General features: G+C 37.7%; 1 protein-coding gene across 9 annotated transcripts in view; it reads right to left on the bottom strand.

Annotated features, from left to right (window-relative positions):
- PIK3C3 (phosphatidylinositol 3-kinase catalytic subunit type 3) overlaps positions 1-25,682 on the bottom strand; it is a 160,918-nt gene that overhangs the window by 99,975 nt on the left and 35,261 nt on the right. For all 9 annotated transcript variants that reach the window (XR_006057810.1, XR_006057811.2, XR_009598139.1 and 6 more), the window contains exon 5: positions 722-808. Coding sequence is in view for 6 of the 9 variants with exons in the window: in XM_004020410.6 (XP_004020459.1) it covers positions 722-808 (87 nt within the window). In the remaining 3 variants the exon portion in view is untranslated. The remainder of the gene's footprint in view (positions 1-721; positions 809-25,682) is intronic.

Consider the following 25,682-nt stretch of genomic DNA (forward strand, 5'->3'; position numbering starts at 1 on the left):
AATTAAACCTATTCTGGACCAAAACACAATATCAGGAAGTACACAAATTATCTGAACCATGTAACTTCATCAAGTGTGCACAGTCCTACATGTACTAAGTAAGAGAAGGAGCATCTTCACTGGGGATAGGACCTGCTAACGGTGACTTAAGGTAACTGAAGTAAAGACACTGTGTTGACATTATGTTGACAGACATATCCAACTTAGACATAAACTACCATATGGAGAAAGAGAGAATCTACAAGTGTGGTATCAAACTTAACATGGGCTTCACTTATATGATATTTACAGTGAAAAGCAGTCAAAGGGAAGTGTTAGTCATTTAGTCATATCTGACTCTTTGTGACCCCGTTGACTGTGGCCCACTAGGCTCTTGTCCATGGAATTCTCCAGGCAAAAATACTGAAGTAGGTAGTCATTACTCTCTCCAAAAGATGTTCCTGACCCAGGCACTGAACCCGGCTCACCTGCACTGTAGAAGGATTCCTTACCGTCTGAGCCAGAGGTATCTACTACTTATTTCAGGGTTTAAAAGAACACTAAAATATAAAAAAGGCAGCTATCTCAAGTTTTCCTCTTATTAACATAGAAGTCACAACTAGAAGTTATCCTCAATATCTCACATATGAGAGATACATGACAATGAATAATTCTTCTAAATAATTTTTCATTTAAAACTCTGGAGAAAAAATTTTGAAATAAAAAGAGGGATACAACCCACCTCATTTATCATTTCTATTTCTCTAAATGTCAATCTGTCCAGCCAATCTACTTTCACCATGTGACCTTGTCGATGAGCTTTGGTGAGCTGCAAAACAAAATGGAGAAAATTTTAAGAGACAGATATAGAAAAGAGGATAAAGAATGGCAATGGGTCATTCTCACCTTCTGGGAAAGACTACATTCTACCTACAGGATGTGTATCTCTCTAAATAAACTTGCTTTCCCCTTAAAAAAAAAAAACAGAATAGTAATGATCATCAACATGACAGTGAAAGTGCTAGCTTATGCAATAAAATAAGGAAAAGGAAATAAGCAATGAACAGATTGGGAAGAAATAATACATTCTTTAGTCAAAGGTGACATAATCATTTATGTAGCAAACATTTTAAAATGGACAAAAAAAAAGCTCCTGGAATTAATAAGCAATTAATAAGCAAGGAGGATACAAGGTTCATATAAAAAGTCAATCTCTTTTCTATATGCCAGCAATTCATAAGTAAAACTTGAAATTAAAAACACAATCATCATTTACATTGGGCTTCCCAGGTAGCGCAGTGGTAAAGAATCCACCGACCAATGCAGGAGACACAGGAGATCTGGGTTCAATCCCTGGTCAGGAAGATCCCCTGGAGAAGGAAATGGCAACCCACTCCAGTATTCCTGCCTGGAAAATTCCATGGACTAAGGAGCCGGGTGGGCTACAGTCCATGGGGTCCCAAAGAGTTGGACACTAATCATTTATATTCTGTTCAGTTCAGTCGCTCAGTTGTGTCTGACTCTGACCTCATGGACTGCAGCACACCAGGCTTCCCGGTCCGTCACCAACTCCCAGAGCTTGTTAAAACTCATGTCATAATATAAGCTAATCATTTATATTAGCACCCCCCAAAAATAAAATTGACATAAATCTAACAAAATATGTGTAAGATCTATACGAGGAAAATTACAAAACTCTGATGAACAAGATCAGAGAAGAACTAAATAAACAGATACTCCAATCAGGTTAAGAAGATTCAGTATTGTCAAGATGTCAATACTTACCGATTTGACCTATAGATGCAAAGCAATCCCAGTAATCAAGATAGTGTGCAAAATAACAAATAAATAGATCAATGGAACACAACAGATTCCAGAAACAGATCACATAAATATAGTCAACAGATCTCTGACCAAGAAGAGGAGGCAATAAAATGGAGCAAAGAGTCATTTCAACAAGTATTGCTGGACTAACTGGACATGCAGGTGCAAACAAATACATGTAGACAAAGACCTTACATCCTCTACAAAAAATAATTCAAAATGAATCACAGACCTAAAGTAAATCACAAAATATGAAACTCCTATTAGATAATATAGTAGAAAATCTAAATGACCTTGGGTATGATGACAGGTTTCTAGATATAACACCAAAGGCACAATCCATAAAAGAAAATCATTGATAAACTGGACTTCATTACAATTAAAAACTTCTCTCTGTGAAAGACAGTGTGAAGAGAATGAGAAAGCAAGTCACAGGCTGGAAGAAAATATCTGTAAAAGACCCATGATAAAGAATGTTAGCCAAAATACACAAAGAACACTTAAAACTCAACAAAAGAAAACAAGTGATCGGATTTTAAAAAAGGGCCAAAGATTTTAATAACTTACCAAAAAAGAAATATGGATGGTAAATAGTTATATGAAAAAATGCTGCACATCACATGACGTCAGGGAAATGCAAATTAAAATGAGAAATCACTAAACGTCTATCAGAATGACCAAGATTTGGAAAACTGACAGCACCAACTGCAGGTGAGTACATAGAGCTATAGGAATTCCTACTAATTGCTTGGGGGAATGCAAAACGTACAGCTGCTTTGGAAGACAGTGTGGCAGCTTCATACAAAACTAAACATACTCTTACCATACATCCCAGGAATTGCCCTCTTTGGTGTTTATCTAGAGTTGAAAACTTATGCCCACACAAAGGGGGACACATGGATATTTTTATGGCTTTATGGCTTTATTTATAATAGCCAAAACCTGGGCACAACTCAGATGGCCTTTAGTAAGTAAATGGATAAACTGACACATTCAGACTATGTTACTTAGTACTAAAAAGAAAGGAGGTATCATATGTAAAATAGATAGCCAGTAGAAATTTGCTATATAATGCAGGGAGCTCAAGCCAGTACTCTAGGACAACCTAGAGGGTGGTACAGGGTGGAAGGTGGGAAGGAAGTTCCAGAGGGAGGGGATATATATATACCTACAGCTGATTCATGCTGATGTATGGCAGAAACCAACCCAACATTATAAAGCAATTATCCTCTAAAAAAAAAAAAAAAAGAGGTATTAACCCATGAAAAGACACCAAGAAATCTTAAGTGCACATTGCTAAGTGAAAGAAGCCAGTCTGAAAAGGCTACCTACAGTATGATTCCAACTAAAGAAAAGTTCAAACTATAGAGATAATACAAAGATAAACGGCTGACTTGAAACTAAACATGAAAAAATCTAAGATCTGGTCCCATCACTTCACGGCAAATAGGAGGGGAAAAAGTGGAAGCAATGACAGATTTTATTTTCTTGGACTCCAAAATCACTGTGGACAGTGACTACAGCCATGAAATTAAAAGTCTCTTTCCCCTTGGAAGAAAAGTTATGACAAACACAGTATTAAAAAGCAGAGACATTACTTTGCCAACAGAGGTCCATATAGTCAAAGCTATGGCTTTTCCAGTAGTCATGTGTGGATGTGAGAGTTGGACAATAAAGAATGCTGTAAGTGCCAAAGAATGGACGCTTTCTAATTGCGGTGCTGGAGAAGACTCTTGAGAGTCCCTTAGACCACAAAGAGATCAAACCAGTCAATCCTAAAGAAAATCAACCCTGAATATTCATCAGAAGGATTGATGCTAAAGCTCCAATACTTTGGCCACCTGATACCAAAAACCAATTCATAAGAAAAGACCCTGATGCTGGGAAAGACTGAAAGCAAAAGAGGGCAGCAGATGATGAGATGGTTAGATAGTATCACCAACTCAATGAACATGAATTTGAGCAAATTCCAGGAGACAGTGGAGGGCAGAGGAACCTGACTTGCCACAGTCCATGTGTTTGTAAGAGCTTGACAGGACTTAGTGACTGCCAGACAACCACAATAAAGTTGCCCAGGGTAGTGGGGAGAAGAGGGAATAAAAGTGGAGCACAGAAGATCTTTAGGGCAGCAAAACTACTCTGCATCACATTATAAAAGAAAGAAAGAAAGAAAGTGAAGTCGCTCAGTCTTGTCGGACTCTTTGCGACCCTATGGACTGCAGCCCGCAAGGCTCCTCTGTCCATGGGATTCTCCAGGCAAGAATACTGCAGTGGGCTGCCATTTCCTTCTCCAGGGGGTCTTCCCAATCCAGGGATCGAACCCAGGTCCCCTACATTGCAGGCAGATGCTTTATCCTCTGAGCTATCACATTATAATGATGAATAAATGACATTAAACATTTGTCAATGCCCATAAAATGTACAATATTCAGAGAACCATGAGGTAAACCATGGATTTGGGGTAATTATGACCTTTCCCTGCAGGTTCATCAATTTTAACAAATTATAACAAATTTATCACTGTGGTGGGAGGTGTTGAAAATGGGGGAGCTATGCATGAGTTAGGGCAGAGTGTATATGAGAAATATTTGTACCTTCCTCTTAGCATTGCTGTGAATGTATAAGTATTCAACAAAAGTAAAATCTTTAAAAAAAAATCTAAAAACTTAAAGAAAAATGAAGGATTATATCACCTTTACATTTGATACATTTCTATGAATAACAAAAGCCATATACAACTATCAAGATAAGAAATGGACTTGTCTGGAAACTGTTACAACTTTAAAAAAATTTTTTTAAATGGTCTATAATCTGTCACTAAACATGCTAAAAAATAATGAAGCCTTTACTGAACATATCTTCATCTATATTTCTTGTAGTTATAATAATAGTTCTTCAAATTGAAAATAAACTTTTTTTCCACATCTCAATATGAAAAATAAGATAGTTACATACATATGGCATTTCCCTGGAGCCTATAATACTCTAAGATGTAAGTGCATTGGTGTGCGTGTTGCATTTTAATTTTAAAAGAATTAGCAACTAAATAACAACAACAATAAAACAATTAACAGTAATAGAAGATCTAGGGCTAGAAAAAGAATTTATAGAGCTGCAGTTGGTAGAGTGCTCTGAAGGTCTTACATACCAACCTAACCTTGGTTTCACAATTTAAATAATAAATCTACTACTATAGAGAATTCAAGATAATTTCTAAGGTCTTCAAACTGCAATTAGATTTTATCTAAGATAGTGTAATTTTAAACAACAGCATTATTTATGTATCAAACCTTTCTTTCTAAACAAATTCATAGCATAAAGCAAAACTGGGCATTAAGAAGTTCATGGTAGCTGGACTTTATGACTTGTCTTCATTTCTATTACACATGCTATAATGGCATTCCTACAAGGATGGTAAATACCTTCACCAATTATAATTTATCTCTCTCACAGAATCAAAAATCTTCATCAGTATTCTTTATATTCCTCAAATAATGTACTCATCACAATTACATCATCATACTATTTCAGAAATAAAAATGATAACTTCATACAAGTTTTGAGGATCACTGTAATATAAAATTATCAGCTTAGCTGTCTTCTGAATAACAAATTCTTTTCCATCTGAGGTAGCCTCTAAATGAAAATGGATAAGGCATTAATAAGTGGTTAGCATTATTATTCACACAAAGCAGCAATAACTAAACATTTTGTGGAACATTAGACAAATATACTCAGAGACGGCGATGGCACCCCACTCCAGTACTCTTGCCTGGAAAATCCTATGGATGGAGGAGCCTGGTAGGCTGCAGTGCATGGGGTCGCGAAGAGTCAGACACTACTGAGCGACTTCCCTTTCACTTTTCACTTTCATGCATTGGAGAAGGAAATGGCAACCCACTCCAGTGTTCTTGCCTGGAGAATCCCAGGGACGGGGGAGCCTGGTGGGCTGCCATCTATGGGGTCACACAGAGTTGGACACGACTGAAGTGACTTAGCAGCAGCAGCAGTAGACAAATATACTAACATGGAAATAGACCAAGAATTAATCATAAGGAAACCAAAAGAACATGAGGCTACAAGTTCATGACCTAAAATTCTAATCCTAGCACTCCATTTTTGAATTCTGTCATTTTTGAACCCACAGATCTACAAAAAGGATTAACTTCTAGTCCTGGTACCAAAATTCAAATAGAATAATGGATATACATTATGACAGATAGAATTAACCCATATAGTCTGTAAAGAATTGTATTCTCACTTTGCCATATGTTTCCATCTAGTTTTTTAAATTAATAAAAATATACAGGGTCATAGCATATCAACATAGCACATCAACACTGATATCAGAGCTAGAACTGAAACTCTACGTCTGTAAAGTTCATACTCTTTCCACCAGTCTTCACTATCTCCTCTATTGATTCATTTGTAGAAAGAGATTTAAGTCCAATTAAATTTTTTAATGTTTTAAACACAACTTTCATACTTACGACATAGTAGTTGATTCTCCACTAGTTTCCTTTGAGGAAAAAATTGTCAAAAGTATATTAAGTTTAGATATGGGAGAATGTGTTGGGCATTTTTCTTTACCTTATTAAATCATCAGATAAACTGAAAATTTTCTAGTCATTTCACTAACACTAGAATTCATGTTTGCTGCTAATATATTATACATGGGCTTCCCTAGTGGCTCAGTGGTAAAGAATCCATCTGTAATTCAGAAGCCACAGGAGATGTGGGTTCAATTCCTGGGTCCGGAAGATCCCCTGGAGGAGGGCATGCAACCCACTACAGTATTCTTGCCTAAAAATCCCATATACAGAGGAGCCTTGTGGGCTACAGGCCATAGGGTCACAAAGAGTCGGACATGACTGAAGCAACTTAGCACACACGCAAGCACTTGCATAGTATATTTCTAGCTTTTCTATTTGAATACTAAAAGATGACTATTCTCAACCTTACAAATAGCAACCAAAGAATGCATGGTCAAGGATGGTAGTACCATAAACTGGTATAACCATTTCGGAGTCCAAGTTTAAATTACCTGAGATATATTAGTATTTGTGCATCACTGTTTCCAATATGGAAAACATAGACATAAAAGAAGGTAAATGTCTATAAACAATGGAAACTGTTAAAGTAAACTGTGGTACACATATTAAGAAATACTTCAAGCAAGAAGAAAGAAAAATCTTTATAACCTGCTAGGAAAGATTACTATGACAGTTGAATACAAAAGCAACTGCAGAGGTTCCCTGGTAGCTCAGTGATAACGAATCTGCCACCAAAGCAGGAGATACGGGTTCGATCCCTGAGCCCACATGCCGTGGAACAACTAAATCTGTGAATCACAACCAATGAACGTAAGCTTCCAGAACCTGAAAGCTGAAACTACTGAAGCCCGTGGGCTCTAGAGCCTAAACTCCACAACCCGAGAAGCCACCACAGTGGGATTTCCCAGGCAAGAAGAGTAGGTCACCATGTCCTTCTCCAGGAGATCTTCCCAAACCAGGGATCAAACCCACATCTCCTGCATTGGCAGGTAGATTCTTTACCACTAAGCCATCCAGAAAGCTTATTTATCTGATACTATGTAAAAAACCACCCCGTAACTTAAGTGACTTAACATATATCAATATGTGTCACAATAAAGAAGGCTGAATTCCAAGAATTGATGCTTTCTAATTGCAGTGCTGGAGAAGAATCTTAAGAGTCCCTTGGACAGCAAAGAGATCAAACCCAGTCCATCCTAAAGGAAACCAACCCTGAAGATTCATTGGAAGGACTGATGCTGAAGATGAAGCTCCAATACTCTGGCCACCTTATACAAAGAGCCAATTCATTGGAAAAGATCTTGATGCTGAGAACAACTGAGGGCAGGAAGAGAAGGGGGCGACAGGATGACATGGTTGAATGGCATCACCGACTCAATGAACATGAGTTTGAGCAAGCTCAAGGAGATAGTGAAGGACAGGGAAGCCTGGTGTGCTGCAGTCCATGGGGTCACAAAGAGTCAGACATAACTGAGTAACTGAACAACAACAATATGTAGAGACATCAAGAAGTCATTTTCTTGAGGAATTCTGGATATTTTTTAATTAGTCTAACAGTCTCTCATGTGATGGCTGGAGCTGGACTGTCCAAGACCGCTTCACTCACTATTCTAACAGCTTTGTGGGAAAGGGTGAGTTCAGCTGGGAAACCAGGGTGGTGGGGGCCTCTATCTTTCTGAAGGTATTCTCAGTGCTGCTCCCTCTTCAAGTAGTCTTTCAACACAGAAACTCCAACATGGCAGCCAGACTTCTAACATGGTGGCTCATTACTCCCCAGAGGGCAAAAACAAAAGCCTTCAGGCTGTCTTAAAGTTTAGTTCTGGAACAGGCAAGCAACACTTCAGCTGCATCAGGTTAGTTAAAATGAGTCACAGAGTTAAGTGCAGATGAAAGCAACATGAAAGCATGAGCATTGTGAAGCATGTTTCTTTTACTGAGAGTCATCTTTGGAAACTAGCTACTACAGCACTCACTAGATAATATAAGCATAAAACAAATCACTCAACTGCAAAAGAGCAAGAGGAGAGAATCTGAAGATGGCAAAGCTAGCTTGTAACTGGACTTTAGGCATCAAGTCAAGTCTAGACTCCATCACAGTTCCTAAATGATTAGGCCTTGCTTTCTTCTCCAAAATAAGTTCCTACAACTCTCCAACTGACATGCTAACTCCAGCCACCCATTTCAGTTCTCCAGACCATAAGGCCTGTAAGACTCGATGCAGATTAAATAATTTAATATTAGATGAAAAATTTTACTAAAATTTTAGAAAACTATAAAGCACTGTGCATACTGTAAGCAGCTGTTATTAGCCCATAATCTATGTCACTTCTTCTCTACAGGTGCTGATGACTATGTAGACAGACTTGGGTGGTTTTCACCCATCCAAAGCAGCTTCCAGTTGTCTCCAGTCTGAGAATATCTAGAAATAATGAAGACCAACAATGAATTTGAACAATTTAGATTTCATTTAGGGTCTGAGATGTCAGTGACCTAGATGTCCCAGATGAGAAAACTTGCATTCTGTTAAACAGCAGAGTGAAACTAGCGCCATCTGTCTCAAATTGCTCATGAAGATACAACACTCACTAAGGTGCTCATCCTAAAAAGCAGCCAGGTCAAGGTATCAGTAAGAGTCATTCTTTTTAAGCAACATAGATTTCTACAGAATTCACAAGAAGTCATATAGAGGTTGGAAAAGAAGCCCACTGTCACAGAAATAATAGTATCATTATTGAGCTCTAACTTAACTAAGAATTAAACATCAAGCGGTTTTAAAAGCTATTTACATAAAAGACTCTCTAAGAACCAAATAAAAACATGTACAGGAAACTGCTTAGAGTACAAATAATGTATATCAGAATTAATGGGAGGGCAGATTCATGCTTAAGGAAGATACTTCAGATGAGTATGCATTCAATACAAGTACCAAGAATAGAACTTAGAAGCAGGCCAGCTTGCTACACTGTATATTGATGAGGAACAGCAGAGAAAAAGAATGCCAAACCGGATAGCTATCCCTGGGAACAGACACATTTCCACGATTTCCATGACACATTACCACAACTCACAAGTAATCGCTCCTTATGCATATCTGCCCTACTAGACCATAAGCTTCTTGAGTGCTGGAGCTATGAATGGTTGACAGAACCTAGCATTTATTCATTCAATTATTTATATTTATTGACAGGACTTCTCAGTGAAAGGGTGACATAACAAAAAATAAATGCTTGTATACTCTGCAATTCTGTTCAAGAGCTTTGGGGAGTGAGTGAGGGGCAAGGAGGAGGAAGTGATAATCAAAAGGAAGCTGGAGAAAAGAATGTTCATGCTCTTAGTCACTTTTCTCTAGTACTTAAATAATTTCAACATGAATATATGTTAGTTTGTTGTTTTAAGTTACAAACTTCCATCATGGTCCTCCACTCTGGAGATAACAGAAGCAGCAAGTTCTCTGCCTGAAGATAGGGGTGAGTTACTTATATGATAATGCTTGTATGTCCATATGGTAAATGCTTATATGTCTATGTTTTTCAGTTGCTAAGTCATGTCTGACTCTTTGGGACCCCCGTGAACTGCAGCAAGTCAAGTTTTCCTGTCCTTCACTATCTCCGGAGTTTGCTCAGACTCATGTCCATTGAGTCAGTGATGCTATCTAACCATCTCATCCTGCTGCCCACTTCTCCTCCTGTCCTCACTCTTTCTCAGCATCAGGGTCTTTTCCAATGAATCAGCTCTTCGCATCAGCAGAGGTCAAAGCTGGAGCTTCAGCATCAGATACACAAACTAAAACAGTAATATGAAAGTCATGAACAGGGTGATATGACAGAAAATAATGGGGGTTCTTGAGAAGGCCTCCCAGGCACACAACACTTAAGCAGAGACTTGAAGGACAGCCCTCAGTGAATATTTAGGTAAATCAAGTCCTAGTCAAAGTGGAGAACAGTAAGATCAATATATACATAAAATGATTACTGGGAATCAGTTTTCTTGAGGTTCATCATGATCTGGATTTTTCCTTATAGTAGACAATAATCTTATAGTCTGAAGGAAGAAGGGGGCTTCCCAGGTGGCTCACTGGTAAAGAACCCTCCTACCAAGGAGAAACAAGAGACATGGGTTCAATTGCTGGGTCAGAAAGATCCCGTGGAGTAGGAAATGGCAACCTATTCCAGTATTCTTGCTTGGGTAATTCCATGGACAGAGGAGACTGGCAAGCTCTCTGATATCCTGACAAATAAAGCTGTTTTCTCTGCAAGGAAGATTCCATCCTGTTTGTTGACTCACCCCTTATGCTTTAAGTCTCTGCTTAAATGAAGGAAGAAAGGGGAGAGTAAAAACAACTGAAAAACTTCTATCCATTTCAAATCTTGCCTAGGAATCTGTAGGGAGGTAAATAGGAAGAGATAGACTCAACTGGAGAGAAAATGGTAGGCTTTGTTGCTTTACAAGAGATGATATAATAATTTACAAAGTTTAATATCTAGCTGTGATCCTGGTTTTAAGCACCCACATAACCCTATAACTATGTCTGATAACATGGAAATATAGCATATGAACACATATCAAACAAGCCATATAAAAACAACCTGAAGAATAATTCTCGCTTTCTATGTTCAAGCTAGAGAAAATGTAAGTGGATAAAGGCATAGCAACCACATAGAATTGCAAATAGTTTGAAAGCCAACCATAGAGGAGTGCTGAAATTAATTATGGCATATCCACATTACACAAAATCCTAGTCTTTAAAATCATGCCATGAAAGCATCTTAAATGACCTGGAACAATTTTGAAACACCATTCATTTAAACGCACATAATATGATCCCAAATTGAAAATAAATATATACACATTCACATGTTACATACATACATACATACATACATACATACATACATTTACCAAAAGCATATCAACTAAAATATTAATAATGGTGACTACTGTGGGTAAAGAATTGGAGGTGACTTTTACAGTCTTTGTACTTTAACAATCTTTTACTAGTATAGATGTACATTATCTTGTAATAAGTTACTTAAAAACTAAACTTCCTTTAAAAATAATTGTGGAGAAAATTCTGTTGAGAAAACCACAAAAGATCAGTATTTATCAAGATGATGCTAAACAAGGTTATTTTGCTTCATAATAAACTCGAAGAATAAGGATCAATCTGATTAATTTACCTCAAACACATGAAATGAAACCCAGGTATTAAACATAATTATTCTCTCTTAAATTATTTTTTCCAAGGGCCTTTCAACTAGATCCAACCAAAAACCCATATAATTAAAATGATGCTGCTGCTTTATGGTTAATAAAACCGCCTATATAGTAAAATGTATAGGTTTAAGGTTTCAAACTTTACTCACATCAAGAAACTTTAAGAGGGGAGTTACAAGATAGGTGGCTTTTCCAAAATAAGTAACTACACAACAGGTGATGCTTGGGTCAGATACACTGATGCTTTTTCAGGAAACCTAAGGAGAAAAAAATAACAAAGCTGTATTTTCTTCCCCCTCTGCCACTTGAAAAAATAAACAGGCACCTCCCGCCCACAGTCTACTCTTATCACCAGACAGAAAACTTCCAGATTCAGACAGCCTATGTGAATGTTCAGATATCGCTCTCTTGACACATTTACAGGAATACTGGCCAATAAAATAGGCTGGAACTACCAAACCCAAGAGTATTTTTTTTCCACCATGATTATAGAAGGTTGTGCTTATTCAACTACTTCATATCTGATTCATCTAAATTCTCTCAATTTAAATGTTATAACTCTTTTTAACAGGAAAACTTTACTAAGCCTAGACTAGAACTGAGCAGAAGTACTCACTAAACAGAAAATCATTATTGGTCACCTAATCTACCAATATTTGTAGGATACACTATGGCTCACTGATATAGATTTCAACTATTAAACAGTATGATTTTTTAATAATTTTTTAATGTGTCAAATCTGTTTCAAATCAAACACAAGTTATACAGTAATTTATAATTGAAGAAAAAAATATAGTTGTATATAAGAATTCACCTGAACTGAGATTTAAAAAGGAGTATATCTATATGTTAAGAGTTTGCATACACACCTACGATACTTAATTCTTACAAGACAAGGAGTTTCTTCTACCTTCCTGATTAATTTCCTTAGCCACAGATTTTCAATTTTACTTTGAAATTTTACATGTGCATCTTATTCAGGAAGAGTGGTATTTGCCTCATAAAAGTTGTTTTCAATTTAACTTCTCAGAGATTGGTCTTTCTTTTTAATTTAAATTTCTTTATTTTAATTGGAGGCTAATTACTTTACAATATTGTATTGGTTTTGCCATACATCAACATGAATCCACCATGGGAATACACGTGTTCCCAATCCTGAACCCCCCTCCCACCTCCCTCCCCAAACCATCCCTCATCCCAGTGAGATTAGTCTTAAAAGCATATTATTGTGTAGTTTCCTGGCAAAAACTATAGCTGTGAAGACAGACAATAGATTTCCAGAACATAAATCGATATTCTTTTAGGGCTTAATCTTTCACTGGCAAAAACGGATTTAGTCTACTTGCTACCATCAATTTCAACACAAATCTAAAAGTTTTGACAATCTTAGACATCAGTAAGCAAATCAAAGTGACTGATAAAAAACATTCTACCATGTATCATTAGGAATAAATTTGTAAGAGATTCCCACATTCTTTTATGACATACAAAAAAGCCAACAGAATCAAAACCAGTACGCTATTTTTAAAAAGTTACACATACCACTTATACAAAAACCTATAGCTAAGAGGTACTTTTGATGACATCAGTGATGCCACTAAACAAGTTTTACAGTTTTGAATAATTTTACAGAGAATTGTTTGACATTTGGAAGGAAAAATCCCTAAGGATAACAGAATATTCATATTGTTCCTCCTTCCTTCCCTCCCCTCCCAACCATTCTTTCTCCCTAACCACTAAAAGCACACTGAAAAAGTAGTGTGTTAGACAACCTAATTGAGTTAGTTGACTTGGATCGTTTTCATCAAAATTCTTTTCTGTGTGAGGGAATTAACCAAATAATTTTCCTAAGTGGCAAATTACAAGATGTATGAAAACAGGTGGTATAAACATACTGGCTCACTTAATATTATTATTTATTGTCTCCCCAGTTCTGGAAAGTTAAATGCCTGAGTTTTAAAATTATGTATACAATCAACTTTTTTGTTTTTATTATAAAACGAGGTATACAGAATAATGTAACAAACATCCATGTATTCACTGTCAAAACTGACATGTATTAAGTTTGTCTTATTTCATTCTTTTAAAAAAAGATTAAAAAAAAAAAGCAAACCAAAGGTATTTGTAAAGACTTCCCTCATTCTTTCAATTTGCTTTTTTAAACTTAATGCTGTTTTTGAGATGTATCTGTGTTAATCTACACAGCGCAAATGCTTTCATTTAAATTGCTGTAGAGTATCCCGGTATGAGTAAATATATCACTTATTCTCCCAACAAGCTCAACATTTTGTGTTATTATCAGGGCTAAAGTGAATAAGTATATATCTCCTTATGCCCATAAGTGAGTTTTCTTAGTGTAAAAATCTAAGCATGTAATTACTGGATTTCCAAGATGAAAATCAATACCTTTTCTGATTGGTTTATTTCTAAATTTCATGTAGTTTTTCTTACTACTGCAAATATTCTTTAAACACTGTATTTTTAGATTGGTGACAGAAACTATGGAATAGTAACTGATTTCTGCTTAATTAATCTTGTATTTAACATTTCTTGACTAATTATTTATAACAGTTTTCTAACAGTTCTTTTGACTTTTCTATATGATCATCTGTAAATAATTCCTATCCCTTACCTCTATATATATAGTTTCCTCACACTGACTAGTACAAGAAACTCTGGTACAGTGTCTAACCCAAGTAGTAGTAGAAGCATCCTTATTTTGTTCCTGACTTCAAAGAAAATCCTTCTTACATTTACTCATTTGGTAAGATGTTTGTTATCAGTTCTTGGTCTATTTCGTATATGAGGTTAATAAAGTCATATTTTATTTTACCAAAACTTTATATGATGAGTGTTTGTTGAAGTTTACCAAAAAGTTGGTAAGACTGGGGATCCTTTTGACCGTATGTTATTTTCTCCTTTAACATGCAGGAGATAGTTAACATAGTAGGCTTGAAGCTCTAATTTTAGAAGGACCTGCTTGCAAGGATGGCCCTGGTCAATGTATGAAAATCTGAGTTTTGAAACATTCCCTAACTGGTATAGATGTTTCACTGCAGCACGGCTCTTCGTATGTTGTGATTTATTGTGAGCACCTGCTCTCTTTCTGGAAGGCTAGAATTTCTGCAGTTGAGGGCAAAGAATGTCTGTGTGACCAGACCCCGAGTAAAACCCTCAATTTCTGAGTCTCAAAGGCCTTTTTTCTAAAAGGCTTCATTTTAGTTTCTGGAGAAAACAGCACTATCAAGTGAATCTCTTCCTGGGCTGGGAAGGGGAAGAATAGAAAGCCTGTATATGGATTTCTCCAGACCTACTACACCTTTTTACCTAACTGAACCATCTAGTTGTATATACTTACTGTGTTGCTTATAATCAATCTTAGCTGTGATTACAACTCCCTCTCAGTCCTGTGATTCCATCATCTCATCTTGGGGGACCTCTGGAATCAAGATTGCCGGGAGAAATATCAATAACCTCAAATATGCAGATGACACCACCTTGATGGCACAAAGTGAAGAGGAGCTAAAAAGCCTCTTGAGAAAAGTGAAAGAGGAGAGTGAAAAAGTTGGCTTAAAGCTCAACATTCAGAAAACGAAGATCATGGCATCTGGTCTCATCACTTCATGGGAAATAGATGGGGAAACAGTGGAAACAGTGTTAAACTTTATTTTCTGGGGCTTCAGAATCACTGCAGATGGTGACTGTAGCCATGAAATTAAAAGACGCTTACTCCTTGGAAGAAAAGTTATGACCAACCTAGATAGCATATTCAAAAGCAGAGACATTACTTTGCTGACTAAGGTCCGTCTAGTCAAGGCTATGGTCATGTATGGATGTGAGAGTTGGACTGTGAAGAAGGCTGAGTGCCGAAGAATTGATGCTTTTGAACTGTGGTGTTGGAGAAGACTTTTGAGAGTCCCTTAGACTGCAAGGAGATCCAACCAGTCTATTCTGAAGGAGATCAACCCTGATTTCTTTGGAAGGAATGATGCTAAAGCTGAAACTCCAGTACTTTGGCCACCTCATGCGAAGAGTTGACTCACTGGAAAAGACTCTGATGCTGGGAGGGATTGGGGGCAGGAGGAGAAGGGGATGACCGAGGATGAGATGGCTGGATGGCATCACCGACTCAATGGACGTGAGTCTGAGTGAACTCCGGGAGTTGGTGATGGACAAGGAGGCCTGGCATGCTGCGATTCATGGGGTCACAAAGAGTCGGACACGACTGAGCGACTGAACTGAACTGAACTGAAACAATGCGAAGAGCTATTTATTAGAAAAGACCCTGATGCTGGGAAAGATTGAGGGCAGAAGGAGAAGGGGACAACAGAGGATGAGATGGTTGGATGGCATTACTGACTCAATGGACATGGGTTTGGGTGGACTCCAGGAGTTGGTGATGGACAGGGAGGCCTGGCATGCTGTGGTTCATGGGGTCGCAAAGAGTTGGACATGACTGAGCAACTGAACTGAATTGAAACACTCAATAATATAATAATAAGGTGCAATAACAGATATCCTGTGTTAAACTGCTTCTGAAAAGTGAAAAGTGTAGTCACTCAGTTGTGTCAGACTCTCTGCAACCCCATGGACTGTAGCCCACCAGGCTCCTCTGTCCATCGAATTCTCTAGGCTAGAAAACTGAAGGGGATTGCCATTTCCTTCTCCAGGGGACCTTCCCAACCCAGGGATTGAACATGGGGCTCTCACACTGCAGGCAGATTCTTTATCACCTAAGCCACAAGGGAAGCCCCAAACTGCTTTTATGTAAGCATTCTTAGAATAAATCATGTTTGGGCATGATGTATTTTTTAATTGCTTGATTCAGTTTTCTAATTTCTGCTGAAATTTATCATCTATACGTGAGAAGTGTCTAATTTTCCTTTCTTTCACTTTCCTTTTCTAGTTCATGGTCATACTGATCTCAGCAGGTTTTATACATTTAGCTTATAAAACCACCTGAGTTTGAAAAAGGAGAATAAAGGGTTTACTATACAGCTATAGTAGCAAATAGTATCTTGATTTTTATGTTTTGATCCCTTGATTTATGTTTTATAGTTTTATATTATTGTTATATTTTAAAATTATCTTTTCAGTATTTTACTATCTGAATTTTTGGTGGATATATTCCAGTTGTTTGTTATAATTACTGACTTTAGCTTTCTTTGGTTTGTAATTTTAGATTGCAAACTGATCTTTTGTAGGGCTTCCCAAATTGTCATACTTATTTTACTGCTACTTCATATTATTAGGTATTTGTTGTGGGAGGATTCTCAGTTTATCTTAGTCTTCCACATGACTGAAACCAGAAATCAAACATTATTTGCTTATCTTCTATTGATGTTAGAGGAATCTAGAGAAAGGAGGAAATATATTAGGCAACATGGCAGAAAGCAAAGAAGAACTAAACAGCCTCTTGATGAAAGTGAAAGAGCAGAGTGAAAAAGTTGGCTTAAAACTCAACATTCAGAAAACTAAGATCATGGCATCTGGTCCCATCACTTCATGGCAAATAGAGAGGAAAACAATGCAAATAGTGACAGACTATTTTGGGGGCTCCAAAATCACTGCAGATGCTAACTGCAGCCATAAAAGACGCTTGCTTCCTGGAAGAAAATTTATGACCAACCTAGACAGCACATTAAAAAGCAGAGACATTATTTTGCCAACAAAGGTCCATGTAGTCAAGGCTATGGTTTTTCTAGTAGTCATGTATGGATGTGAGAGTTGCACTGAGAAGAAAGCTGAGCACTGAAGAACTGTTGCTTTTGAACTGTGGTGTTGGAGAAGACTCTTAAAGAGTACCTTGGACAGCAAGGAGATCCAACCAGTTCATCCTAAAGGAAATCAATTCTGAATATTCATTGGAAGGACTGATGCTGAAGCTGAAACTCCAATACTCTGGCCACTACATGTGAAGAACTGACTCATTGGAAAAGACTCTGATGCTGAGAAAGATCGAAGGCGGGAGAAGAAGGGGACAACAGAGGATGAGATGGTTGGATAGCATCACCGACTCAATGGACATCAGTTTGAGCAGGCTCCGGAAATTGGTGATGGACAGGGAAGCCTGGCATGCTGCAGTCCATGGGGTCACAAAGAGTCAGACATGACTGAGTGAATAAACTGACTGACTGACTGAAATTTGGCAAATGTTTTGATTTTTGAAATGTGATTTATAAGCTAGACATCATTTTTGTTTATAAATTGAAGAATAAATTATCAAAGTGATGATTTACATGGGTTTTTAAACCAATATCCACATAATGATATTTGCAGTTAAGATTTTAAAGAAATGAGAAACATGGAATTTTTAGAGACATGGTTTGATAATTTTTTAATCATCAAATATTTAGAGACATGGTTTGATAATTACCTTTAATTTTATGCTTTTAAAATTAACAGAACAAAACTTATGGAAGATTTACATAGTAATGAGTTTGAGTATGCTCCGAGAGTTGGTGACGGACAGGGAAGTCTGGTGTGCTGCACTCCATGGGGTCGCAAAAAGTTGAATACGAATAAGCAACTGAACTGACTGACTAAGGTACAATAAAACCAGGTAGAAAGACTGGCAGTCAAAACCCCTGATTTATAGCTCTCACAGTGGATCAATGACTAGCTAGTATTTCTGTGTTTGTGAACATTTGTCCTTGATAATAATGTGGTCAGTCGGACTCCATTCTCTGTGAATTATAGGAATCATAACAGTGTCATCATCATCGTGATATTTTTCAGCTGTTCTGAAAAGAAAAGAGACTATTCTCTATAGTACAGCAAGTTGATTAAGCATATTTTTTCTTGGTTTCTGAATATATTTCTACCTTGAAGTAGCTTTGTGAATAAACTGGTATTCTAGATAAAATTAGTTTAAGAAAATAAATTATTCAGTAGGACCTATTAATGATCTGTCTACCTCATTATGATTATGTAATTAATCATTTTCAGAATGTAACACAAAGTTCTTAGGTTTGGTTTAGTCACTAAGTCGTGTCTGACTCTTGTGACCCTATGGACTGTAGCCTGCCAGGCTCCTCTGTCCATGGGATTCTCCAGGCAAGAATACTGGAGTGGGTTGCCATTTCCTTCTCCAGGGGATCTTCCCGACCCAGGAATCGAACCCAGGTCTCTTGCACTGCAGGCAGATTCTTTACCAACTGAGCTATCTTAGGGCTTTGGGGGTAAAAGTTGGTATTCTTTGCAATGTCTGTCCTTGATTAGATCTCTTCACATTAAAAAAAAGTGTCCTTTCAGCCATATGTAAATCACTGAAGTTAGCATATTCCCTCACATCAAACACAAATATAAAACTCAAAATGGCTTGAAGATTTAATTATAAAACATGACACTATAAAACTCCTGGAAGAGACTGTAGGCAAAACTTTCTCTGACATGCAGTCATAACAATCCTTTCTTAGATCAGTCTCCCAAAGCAAAAGAAATAAAAGCAAAAGTAAACAAACGGAACTGATTAAATGTGAAAGCTTTTATAAAGCAAAGAAAATCATAAGCAAAATGAAAATACAAACTATTGCAGAAAATATTTACAAATGATGTGCTTAATTTCCAAAATGTACAAACAGATCATATAGCTCAAAAAACCCCCAAACAATCCAGCCAAAAAACAGGAAGAAGACCTAAACAGACATTTCTCTAAAGAAGACATAAAGAGAGCCAAAAGGCACATGAAAAGATACTCACCACTGCTAATTATTAGAGAAATGCAAATCAAAACAACAATAATAAATTACCTCACACCAATCTAATGGTCATCATTAAAAAGTTTACAAATAATAAATCTGGAGAGGGTGTGGAGAAAAGGGAACCCTCCTAAGTTGCTGGTGGACAGGTAAATTGGTGTGACTACTATGGAAAACACTATGTAAGTGCTTTAGAAAACTAAAAATAAGAGTTACCATATAATTCAGCAATCCCACTTCTGGTCATGTATCCAGAAAAGATGAAAACTAGTTCAAAGAGATATATGCACCCCAAAGTCCATAGCAGCACTATTTACAACAGCCAAAACATGGTAGTGCCCATCTACAGGTGAATCAATAAAGAATATGTGCATGCATGCTCAGTCAGTCGTGTCCAGCTTTGCAACCCTGTGAACTGAAGCCCACCAGGCTCCTCTGTCTATGGAATTTTCCAGGCTAGAATACTGGAGTGGGTTGCCACTACCTATTCCAAAAGAAGATACGGCATGCATATGTATATTTTAACATACATATATGAAATAATAGTCATGAAAAGGAAAGAATTATTGTCATTTGCAGCAACAGGGGTAGACCTAGAGATTAATCATACTAAAGGAAGTAAGCCAGAGAGAAGCCAAAAAAAAAAAAAAAAAGACAAATTTCATGATATCACACGTGGACTCAAAAAATAAAAGGATACAAATGAACTTAAAACAGAGAGACTCACAGACATAGAAAATAAACTTACAGCTGCCAAAGGAGAAAGTAGGGAGGGGATAAATTAGGAGACTAAGGTTAACAGATACACATTACTATATACAAAAAAGATACATAGCAAGAGGGCCTCTGAGATGGCACTAGTTGTAAAGAACCCGCCTGCAATTCAGAAGACATAAGAGACGTGGGTTCAATCCCTGGGTTGGGAAGATCTCTTGGAGGCGAGCATAGCGACCCATTCCCATATTCTTGCTGGAGAATCCCATGGACAGAGGAAGCTGGCAGGCTACAGTCTATAGGGTCACAAAAAGTCAGACACAACTGAAGCCACTAAGCATGTATATACAAATAACAAGAATCTACTGTTTAGCACAGAGAACTATACAATATCTTGTAATAATGTATAATGGAAAACAATCTGGAAAGTTTGTGTGTATTTATGTACAAATATATATAAGTGAATCAGAAGAAGTTTGCAACAACTAGCCACATCCCACCTCCCCTTTTAGTATAAAAAAAGCCTGAAATCTAACTCAGGTAAAATGGTTCTTTGAAACACTAGTTCACCATTTTCTCAATCTGTTGGTTTTCAACAGAAAATCACTTTTCCTTGGCCTAACACCTAGTGTCTCCATTAACTGGCCTGTTATGTGGCGAGCAGTATGTGCTTGGACATTAACAACAATTGATGCCGTAACTACTGTCTGTAAAACCAGTTCTCAGTCATGTCTGACTCTTTGCAACCCCAAGGACTGTAGCCTGCCAGGCTCCTCCGTCCATGGGATTTTCCAGGCAAGAATACTGGAGTGGGTTGCCATTTCCTTCTCCAGAGGATCTTCCCATCCCAGGGATCAAACCCAGGTCTCCCGCTTGTAGGCAGATGCTTTTACAGTCTGAGCCACCAAGGAAGTCTTTGGTTAAGGACAGTTCATTTATAGCGCAGATATTTAGTGGGTGCTCACTCACCACAGGAAAGTCACTGTTTCTTGACTCACCATTAAAGATGGTGCCTATTGGGCACCATGTTCTATGCTATACCTAAGGACATACTATAGGAATGTATCGGGTTGGCCAAAAACTTCCTTCAGTATTTGAGTAAAAATAAAAGACCTAATTTTTCATTTTCACCAAGAACTTTACCGAACAACGTATTCACCATTTTGTTCTACTACCTTCTGCCATTTTAAAAGGCAACTTCATAAGTCCATCTTCCCCAAACACCTTATCTTCATAAGCAAAGAACTGTTCCAAGTGCCTTTTCTAGTCTTCCAGGGAACTGAAATTTTTTCCACTAACAGAATTGTGTAAATACCAAAATAAATGGAAATCCAAAGATGAATATCATAGATGACTCAGAACTTCCCAGCCAAGCTTTAATAGTCTTTGTCTGTCATCAAAGAAACATAGAATCTTGCAATATCCTGATGGGAGATTATGCATTTTCTGTTGACTAATTCTGATACTTTTTGTAAAGGGCTGCCTTCAGTTGGTCTAACTGGGAGCAAAACTAATCGTCTGGTTTTCCAGGAAGAACTCATAATAGAGCACTCCCTTCCAATTCCACCACAGACACAACATTACTTTCTTTGGACAAAGGCAGGTCTTCGGTGTGGCTGGTGGTGGTTCACTTCACTTGCCCCATGATCTCTTCTGTTCTACACTATTGTACAGTATCAATTTGTCACTGCCCATCACAATTTATTTTAAAAACGAAACACTGTCATTACACTTCAGTAGAGAACACCATGTAAAATATAATCAAGAAGGGTTTTTTTTTTTAATGTGAAAGTCAAACATCAATGTGATTAACATGGCCATGCTGATGAGGATGATTTTCAATGCTTGATATGGATATTTTCTGTGTGTTGGCTATCTCCTGAGTACAGGCTATCTTCTGTAGCATTGACTGTACTCAAACAATGTCTCAGTTTTATCACTATCAACTTTAACTGGTCTAACTGACTTTGGAGAATCCTTTAGTGAGAAATCTGCAGCATGAAACACTGCAAACCACTTCTGACATGTTTGATCAGTCACAGCACCTTCTCCATACACTACACAATCGTTTTTTGCATGTGTTTCAATTGCATTTTTACTTTTCTTGAAAAACTAAAGCATAATAAGCTGAACATGTTGCTTTTTTTTCCCTTCATCTTCACTATTAAAATGGCTACACAAAAACTCATCAATTTTGAAAAGAAGCTTTTTTTAAAAAAGAGATCAAATCAAGTTGGCGTAGTTAAAGGAAGTATGCTCATCTCCTCCTGTGAGAGGCCTCAAATCCCGACTAGCTGTTGAACATCCATCAACAGAAGGACCCTGGAAACCACACACACAAAAAGATACCCTATATTCCAAGAAAAAGGAGAAGCCACAATGAAATGGTAGGATCACAATAAAATCAAATCCTATACATATTGGGTGGGATCTAGTGGTTTACTTTTTCATAATTTAAAAAATTAAAAAACAAACAAAGGGACATGTTGCCAAAAGAAAACAAAAGTTTGCTTTTTTAAAAAATGCATGCTGATATGACTGCTGTCACAATATAATCTAACAAAATTGTTTTGAATGAAGTTAAAGACAAGTAAGAGCCATCTTACAGAAAAAAACAAACAAACATTAAAGCCAACCAATTACATTTTTTAATTTCATACTCCTTCTGCCTCTTCTACCTTTCAAGTTTAACATTCTTGATAATAATGACATTCTCTCAGTTCAGTTCAGTTGCTCAGTCATGTCCAACTCCTTGCAATCCCATGGACTGCAACACACCAGGCTTCCCTGTCCTTCACCAATTCCCAGAGTTTGCTCAAACTCATGTCCATGGAGTTGGTGATGCCATCCAACTATCTCATCCTCTGTCGTCCCCTTCTCCTCCTACCTTCAGTTTTAACCAGCATCAAGGTCTTTTCAAATGAGTCAGTTCTTCACATCAGGTGGCCAAAGTACTGGAATCTCAGCTTTAGCATCAGTCCTTCCAATGAGTATTCAGGACTGATTTCCTTTAGGATGGACCGGTTGGACCTCCTAGCAGTCCAAGGGACTCTCAAGAGTCTTCTCCAACACCACAGTTCAAAAGCAACAATTCTTCAGTGCTCAGCTTTCTTTATAGTTCAAATCTCATATCCATACATGACCACAGGAAAAACCATAGCCTTGACTAGATGGACCTTTCTTGGCAAAGTAATGTCTCTACTTTTTAACATTCTCTATGCAAACTATTCTTCACAACCCTAAATCTAAAACATGATACTGATACTTATCTTTAGAGAAGTATTTATAAAAAGGATTTAAAGATCTGATTTCAGGTCCTGGTAAAACAATTTTCTGTTTACTTGAATCATTAAAATACATCACGTAACTTTTCTAAGCTTCCATCCTTTCAGCAGTTTAAAAACAATGCACATTTCATAAGAATAAAAATAGTGTATATTACAAAGCCAATCATTACATTTGTTAGATTCAAATGAAGGCAAAGCAAATAAGATCAAATAACAACAGCTAACATTTATGACTGCTCAGTACTGCCTAGGAAGCACTACTATGAACAAGCTGGTGGAGGTGATGGCATCTGAGCAGAGCTATTTAAAATCCTAAGATGCTGTTAAAGCGCTATATTCAACATGTCAGCAAATTTGGGAAACTTAACAGTGGCCACAGAACTGGAAAAGGTCAGTGTCCATTCCAATCCCCAAGAAGGGCAATGCCAAAGAAGGTTCAAACTAACACACGATTATGTTCATTTCACAAGTCAGCAAGGTTATGCTCACACTATTTCAAACTAGGCTTCAGGAGTATGTGAACCAAGACCTTCCAGAAGTACAAGCTGGAATTCGAAAAGGCAAAGGAACTAGAGATCAAATTACCAACATTCACTGGATTGTAGAAAAACCAAGGAAATTCCAGAAAGACATCTACTTCTGCTTCATTGACTACACTAAAGCCTTTGTGTGGATCAAACCATGGGAAATTCTTAAGAGATGGGAGTACCGGACCATTTTACTTGTCTCCTGAGAAACCTATATGCGGGTAAAAAAGCAACAGTTAAAACAAGACATGGCACAATGGACTGGTTCTAAACTGGCAATGGAGTACAACAGGCTATATAGTGAGTGTCACTATGCTTATTTAACTTATATGCAGAATGTGCTGTGTGCTTAGTTGCTCAGTTGTGTCCCACTCTTTGCAACCCCTTGGACTGTAGCCTGCCAGGCTCCCCTGACCATGAGGATTCTCCTGGCAAGTATACTGGAGTGGGCCGTCATGCCCTCCTTCAGGGGATCTTCCCAATCCAGGGATGAAACCCAGTTCTCCTGCATTGCAGGCAGATTCTTTACCATCTGAGCCACCAGGGAAGCCAAGTTGGATGAATCACAAGCTGGTATTAAGATTGCCAAAAGAAGTATCAACAACCTCAGATAAGCGTGACACCACCCTAATGGCAGAAGGGGAGGAACAACTAAAGAGCCTCTTGATAAAGGTGAAAGAGGAGAGTGGAAAAGCTGGCTTAAAACTCAACATTCAAAAAACTAAGATCATGGCATCCAGCATCATCACTTGATGGCAAACCGAGGAAAAGCAAAAATAGTGATAGACTTTATTTTCTTGTGCTCCAAAATCTCTGCGGAAGGTGACTGTAGCCATAAAATTAAGACGCTTGCTCCTTGGGAAAAAAGCTATGAAAAACCTAGATAGCATATTAAAAGCAGAGATACCACTTTGCCGACAAAAGGCTGTATAGTCAAAGCTGTGGTTTTTCTGGGATTCCCTGGTGGCTCAGATGGTAGAGAATCTGCCTGCAATGCAGGGAGATATAGGTTCAAACCTTGGGTCAGGAAGATTTTCTGGAGAAGGGAATGGCCATCCACTCCAGTATTCTTGCCTGGAGAATTCCATGTGCAGAGAAGTCTGGAGGGCTATAGTCTCTCTGGTCAGAAACAGTCAGATGTGAGTAAGTGACTGATACACATATGATTTTTCCAGTAGTCATGTACACATGTGAGAGTTGGACCATAAAGAAGGCTGAGTGACCAAGAATTGATGCTTTTGAACTGTAGTGCTGGAGAAGACTTTTGTGAGTCCCTTGGACTGCAAGGAGCTCAAACCAGTCTATCCTAAAGAAAATCAACCCTGAATATTCATCCGAAGGACTGATGCTGAAGCTGAAGTTTCAATAGTTTTGCCACCTGAGGCAAAGAGCCAACTCACTGGAAAAGACCCTGATGCTGGGAAAGATTAAGGGCAGGAGGAAAAGGGAGCAATAGAGGTAAGATGGTTGGATGGCATCACCAACTCAATGGAAATGAGTTTGAGCAAACTCTGGGAAATAGTGAACGACAGGGAAGCCTGGCGTGCTGTAGTCCACAGGGTCACAAAGTGTCATGTGGTGATATGTCACAAAGGTCACAAAGTGACATGACTTAGCGACTGAACAACTGTCCCATAATATGTTAAATCCTTTAAATATTTATTTAATCTCATTTATATCTAGTCTTCATAGAAACTCAAAAAAGTAGATATAATAGTTACTCCTATTTATAGATGAGGAATTCATGACTTCGTAAAGGTTAGGTAGCTATCCAATATCACAAATGAACAAGATACAGTTGGAATTTGAATGAAAAATAGTCTCCATTTCAGTTCCTGATTCATGCTAAAGGGTTTTGGAGCTATTAATGCTGTTTATACATGC

The sequence above is a fragment of the Ovis aries genome, chromosome 23, assembly GCF_016772045.2.
Source record: "Ovis aries strain OAR_USU_Benz2616 breed Rambouillet chromosome 23, ARS-UI_Ramb_v3.0, whole genome shotgun sequence".
In the NCBI taxonomy this organism is placed as follows: domain Eukaryota; kingdom Metazoa; phylum Chordata; class Mammalia; order Artiodactyla; family Bovidae; genus Ovis; species Ovis aries.